The following is a 6,546-nucleotide window of genomic DNA, read 5'->3' as shown; positions in this document are numbered from 1 at the left end:
TAATAAGTTTTAAAATGTTTTGATTTTCTGATGTATTTTCTTTACACCAACAAATCTCAAAGATGAATTAAAAATAAATAATTAATGATTTAAAGGTTGATGAGCATAGTCTGATATAAAACAAAGAATAGGTCGGTACACGGACGGTAAAAAAATGAATATATATTATAATGAATAATATATTATTTTTAAAAACTTATCTACTGAATATATGAAAAATACTTAAATTATAATCCAAAAGTAAATAAATTATTTTATTTAATTCCAAATTTTTCTTAAATAGTCAAACGAACACACTCAACATAGACTATAACTGTAAAACAAATATTTTAGAGAGGACATTTTATGACAGGATTACTGAGTAATGAATTGTACACTATAAATTTCTTTACACAAATTTGAGTTATACTATAAAATATTTAGTGCAGCTTCATTTATTTGCAAATATAAAACATTTTTAAACATTTACAAAAATAACAATTAAGTGAGCAAAATAGATAAAAATTCAGTATTTATTTCTATATAATTATATAAACAAAACAAATTTTTGGTTAGTTTCATATTTAGTAAATGACTTATAAATTATAATTATTGCACTTGACGGAAAATTAAATGTTACAAATTAAATAATACAAAATGCAAAACATACTTTATAAAAGCAGTATTAAAAATAAATATTTTTTAAACCTTAAGTGTTAACTAAATATATGATTTTAGTAGGATTTTAGTATTGATTACTTTTCCTCAGATCATTTAAATAATACAATTGGATATAAAATGAATTGTAACAGTCTTTTAGCGCATTTGACAAATTTATCATCAAATGATTTTTGTCTTATATTATTGAGGTTTTTCACATTGGAACACGACAGACAGCCAACAGCAGATGCTTTAACAAATGGATTTTTAGCTGTTAATACACCAAATTTATTACCAGTAAGCTGACCGGAAAACCATATGTGATCATTTTCTCTTAAGCTTTTTGTTGCATTATCCATTATAATGTCTTGACTGTTGGTCAACAGTGTTGTTATATCTTCACTGCTACCCCAAACACTGTCATTGTTCATTTTTATTTCTATTTCATAGGTAAAACGATTCCATTCAGATACATGGCACAAATCTAATAGTTTTGAGCTCACATTGCAACCATAACTTTCAGAACATGTAGAAAAGCGTTTACCCAATAAACATGTCAATGGACTAGCTATAATCTAAAGTTAAATACCTCATGTTAAACAATGTTTTCATACAAAACTAATTGGTGATTAAAACTTACTTTTGGAAAGAAACTCAGTATAGCTAAGACTGGATTATATACTGACACAACCTTACTAGCTTTTATACGACCATTCCATTGCACATTTTGTCCAATTAATTGTGAACAATCAATATCAGTTAATACAGTAGTTACTTGAGTATTTTTATCAATATCTTTATTACAAAAATCAGAAAACTCATTGTACGTTAAGTGATGATCAGCAGGCGGCTCAATCCACTGTTGAATACGTTCATAATTGTTGAAAACACAAATTGTTATACCAATTAAGACTACAACAACCTATAAAAATTAAAGATAATACAACATTTTTGAATAATAGTTCAAACATTATATTATGTACCTGTAAATACGTATAAAAAGTATCTGTTCTAAAACCTCTACGCTTGAAGTATTGCAAAATTATATGTAAAAGCCACATAAATATTAAAACAACAAGTGGTTGTATAATCTGATAAACAGTTTCAAAATCATTGCCAATAGTGACAAATGGTAAGAAAATGCCAGTGATTGGAAATAGTATAAACACACAGACCAAGGCTAATATACTACGAACCAGTCCATACCAAGTAGATTCTATGGAAAGAAAATTACATTTTTAAAATTTTTCTTACAAAATATTAATTAAATCTTAATACCTTGTGATGCGACTAGGGCCATTTGCCACCATGAAAGTGTCATGCAATGTGGTATCAAATCTGTATAAATTCCTCTCCAATTATTACGGGCAGCCATTTTAACCATTATTGTAGGCAATATTAAATAGAATAAGGCTCTAAAGTTGAGACAAAATTCAACCCCATTACCTGGCAAAAAATTAAAATAGTCATAAAATAATATTTTAAAAAATATTTTACAAACATACTTACCGATAACATAAGATGCAAAAGTTGGTACATGTAAATCAAGAAATCTCCAGCCTTTACTAACTACCATATCAGTTTCATATGGATATTTTGCTAAGACATTGACGCAAAAAGACAATAATGCAATCAAATCAATAGTTTTGGTTTTACCTAATTTCGGACCACATAGCTAAGACAAAACACAAATAATGTTTGTTAGATTACAATGTTCAATCTAAAAATAATGTTTAACAATAAACTAAATAAATTATAAGAGGAAATAGTTACCGAAAAAGAATAAAGTGTATAAAATGTTAAACAAATTGATACAATGGTTAACTCCGATTGAAACATTGTGTCCGAATCAATTATAGTTTTCATAAATAAGTGCACTCCTAATGATGCGAAAAAAAAAACATATGGCTTCAAAGTGTTCATCAAGTATTGATATTCTGCTTCTTGAGCACTGAGACAACCCCCACTGTACGTGATGAATAAATTGGACCATCGACGGAACCGTCCATAATCTCTTTTTGCACATAATGCACACACAGTGGCAACTACCATTGAAAATAACGATCCATAAAATAGAATATAAGGAATTAATAAACTAAATCCATCAACACCCAATATGAAACAGAGAACTGTTGTTAATAATGTAGGGGCGTGAAAATATGAGAATGGATTTAATGGCAACTTGGAAAATCGTTTTTTCAATATCTCTTGAAGACTAAGATTATAATTATGAATAATGTACACTGGTTGGAGAAATAAATCACAGGTAGTTGATATGGCATTTTTGTTTCCTTCTATAGTAAGTAATTTTTGCACCAAAGGCATTTGCCCACGTGAAAAATCTTTAGCCGCATTCACTAAAACGTCTTCAGTTAGTTTTTCACCAGATTCATTTATTCTGGATTTCCAATCTAAAAAATAATATAAAGTATATGAAAGAAATATGAAACATTATACATTTTATCAAACAGTTATAATTATATAACAATAATAAATTTTGAAAGAAAAAAAATGTGTATAAGTATTGTGATATATATAGATGCAAATAAAATAAAAACAACTCATGAAATTATACACTTTTATCAGATAATGAATTATACTAATTCACTTGATAATAATTGTAAATTATTTGTTTTGTATTTTTATTTCTTTAAACAATTTGTATAAAATGTAAAATTAAATTGTTTGGCATACAACATAGAATCTAATTTTTCCAATGAATAATTCACTTTTTAAAACAAGACTTAAGATAGTGCACCAATAAAAAATTATACCAACATAGCTCTACAAAAATTGCAATAATAAAATGTAAAAAATTACGAATAATTTTTAAATTTAGTTTTTATTTGATTTAGTTATTATTTAATTTAGTTATCTATCTATATTTATCTAACACTTCTAGTCAACTAATAATTATTGATTGTTCTTATAACATTTTTTTAAGCAAACTTTTAATATTAAATATTAATAAAACTGTTATTAATACCTTGATGTGATAGTTTTAAACGTTTATATTCTTTGGAGTTTTCATCTACTTTTATTATGTCTGAACTAATAGATGTACTACTACAGGCTTCATTTAATTCATCTTTTAATTGGTCACTAGTTATAAAATCTTCTCCAGCTGACATTCTGTAATAATATAATTTGATTTAGTATGTTACAGATATATATTGTAATAAAATAAAATATAACATGCAAATTTTTTAAAAATAAAACAATACCTATCAAATATTTCATGTGCAGTTTTTTGAATGATTTTATCTTCTTGAGAAGTTTCTAGACAAACTTTGACATCCAACCAATTATGTTCCGTTATACCTAAAAATATTTAAAATTATAATATTAAATATAAAGTTCAAAATTCATAATATTTACTTAGATTGTTAACTTATCAAATAATGGATGTTTAATTTATTTTAATTATATAAGTACTTTTATTTCTTTAAAACTCATAAACTATATATATATAGTTAATCTAGAGTAGTTTTGTAAAATGTGTAGAAGATTTTACTCAGTTAAATGTATTAAGGTTTTAAAGTTTATGAAATGCTATAATGAATACTAAAAAGATAAACTTTAATTGAAATTAAATATACCTCTTCCAGTGTCTAAGCATTGTCTTAAAAGTTCAGTTGCTTCTTTATGCCCCTGTGATGAAGCCTTTATCAGCCAATAAACCCCTAAACTAGCATTTTCTTCTTGATCTTTTTCATCTTCTGTAAATTAAAAGACAACTTATACATAATATATACATATTAAAAACATTTTCAATGAGTAATTAAATAGAACCTAATATAAAAATGTTGAGTTTAAAACTTTTTTTTTTTTATCTATTTAAAATCCATAATATTTTATAAACATTTATAAAAGTTTAGAAGGCGACATTTAAGAGGTTTGATACAAATATTTATTTAAACACATCTAATATTGTTAAAAATATATAAATGCAAATAACTTTATACATATAAATACATAAAACAACTGTTTTGTCAGTAAGTTATCATTTTAATTTACGAAACAGAATACCAGTGATTATAATTTATCACTTTCAAAACACTTTCATGTATCATTTATAGTAATTACCTTATTATTTTTGAGTTGCCTCAAGATTAAATAAATTCTTTAATAATTTTATTTTTAATATTAACTAAAAATTTAAATTCAAATTTTTGGACAGAACTGTTGACTATTGCCTAATCGATTATTAACTAAACATTTTCGAATGACCAACAAAATATGATGTTTTGTTTAAGTATAAAATAAATTACTAGAAAATATACTGAAAGTGGTATGAATCTATATAATACTTGAGATTAAATCATAACTATGTAGGAAGGTAAAAATATGGTTATTGTTATAGCATTTTTACATACCACAGTTCTCGTTCAATAACTGCTTAGCCAGATCGACCTGGGAATCTGGCCATCCGTCTTCTGCTAGGAAACTTCCAAATCGATTGTAGCGATTTTGCGTTCGGTCTACAAGAAATAAACACACATTAGCATAGAGAATCCAACGTCCACTGAACGCTTGGATTTATTACTCAGCAAGGTCCATTGTTTTCTTCGCGTCGACTTCTGCCCGATTATAGGATGGGCCATGTTCTCCTCCAGTTTGACGGAAAAGCACTAAAGAACGATTGCGAAATGAAAACCACGGTTAGGTATTTAGGCGGACGACAACGAGGAAACGGCAGTAAACGTTGTGGGGGGCACAGGAAGCATAACGTTTTACGCGTTCGGTCTCGCTTCCGCAGCCATGTCATCCATAAAAGTACAAAGGCGGGTGCGGATAAAGAACACGGTATCGGGCGTGTGGAGTACAGAGTACAGAGTAAAAATAGAGAGAAATTTACCCCGCCGAGTGGAACTGCGTGAAGAATATTATGATTATTACGAAATCGAAATTCTTATCACGAGTCCGCCGAGCCGAACGCAGCAGCAGCAGCTGCTGAAATCGGTATATCGGTTATCCCCTCCCCCGCGCGCACGGACGATAACTCAAAGTGCCGGGGACAATAATTTCCGATCGCAGTGCAACGGCGCGAGATCGCGAGCGATTTAGTCCGTCACCGTTCGGTGTGCAACGGTCGGACAGATTGAATCTATTCGGTGGTCGGACGGCAAACGCAGGAATCGTATCGATAATGCGATGATCGTTGCGGCGATCGGACGGCCGACAAGACCATTTATGGGAACCGAATGTGTAATTTGAACGCAAACACTTTGAACGTTGATAGCGCGTCGCCGGTTGTTCGTGCCGTCATCCGGTCGAAAACGATAAGGTTCAAAAATCGACGGACGGTCATCGGTGCGGCGGGAGTTTTGTGCGGAGCTGTGGGAAAAAAAAATCAAATCAAACAGTGCGTTGTTCGTCCAATTACGCGGAATACGTTGAACTTCACGCCGGAGTGTTATCGAAATCGTTTCATCGGTCATCTTCAGCGATGTTCTCGTATGACTCTCAACGTTGTTTTCCAAATTCACTGGTACGCTTCGTACACTCTCGGGCACTTCGCGGAGAAGTATTAAATGTAATTAGTCTTACAGGTTTTGATTTTGGTATTATTCTGTAATAGACGTTCAATTTTCCCTCGGACGATTAGTGAAAGTAGTTATGAAGTAGGTAATTATTGATGGTATTCTTTGTATTTACGGTGGTTTCAATTAGTTCGAATAATTTTTATTTCTGTAAAAAATAAAATGTACCTATGACGCATTTCAATTACTTGTAAATATTTACAACCCTTTTTCACCGCCACCACTACCACCGTCTAAATAGTATACATGTCAAATATCAGATATTCGTTGGCGTAATATACTCTCAACAAGGTGCGTATCCAACATTTTATTTCGGAGGGACTGATCATAATGTATAAATATAGTAAAACAAAAAAATAAAATG

At 29.6% G+C, this 6,546-nt stretch overlaps 1 protein-coding gene across 1 annotated transcript; it reads right to left on the bottom strand.

Annotated features, from left to right (window-relative positions):
• Positions 1-666: 666 nt before the first annotated feature.
• LOC112688527 (wolframin) lies at positions 667-6,169 on the bottom strand. Its single transcript, XM_025561779.1, has 11 exons — positions 5,186-6,169; positions 5,016-5,120; positions 4,239-4,358; positions 3,864-3,960; positions 3,626-3,771; positions 2,413-3,050; positions 2,149-2,314; positions 1,918-2,085; positions 1,623-1,855; positions 1,280-1,561; positions 667-1,214 (listed from the first exon to the last, which is right to left on the bottom strand). The coding sequence occupies exons 1-11, from the start codon at positions 5,241-5,243 to the stop codon at positions 750-752; spliced, it is 2,478 nt and encodes an 825-aa protein (XP_025417564.1). The 5' UTR covers positions 5,244-6,169; the 3' UTR covers positions 667-749.
• Between the last annotated feature and the right edge of the window lie 377 nt (positions 6,170-6,546).

This window comes from Sipha flava, unplaced genomic scaffold (assembly GCF_003268045.1).
Source record: "Sipha flava isolate LNK unplaced genomic scaffold, YSA_version1 39_pilon_pilon, whole genome shotgun sequence".
NCBI lineage: Eukaryota > Metazoa > Arthropoda > Insecta > Hemiptera > Aphididae > Sipha > Sipha flava.
Note: the sequence above shows the minus strand (reverse complement) of the source record. Positions and strands in the feature narration are given on the sequence as shown.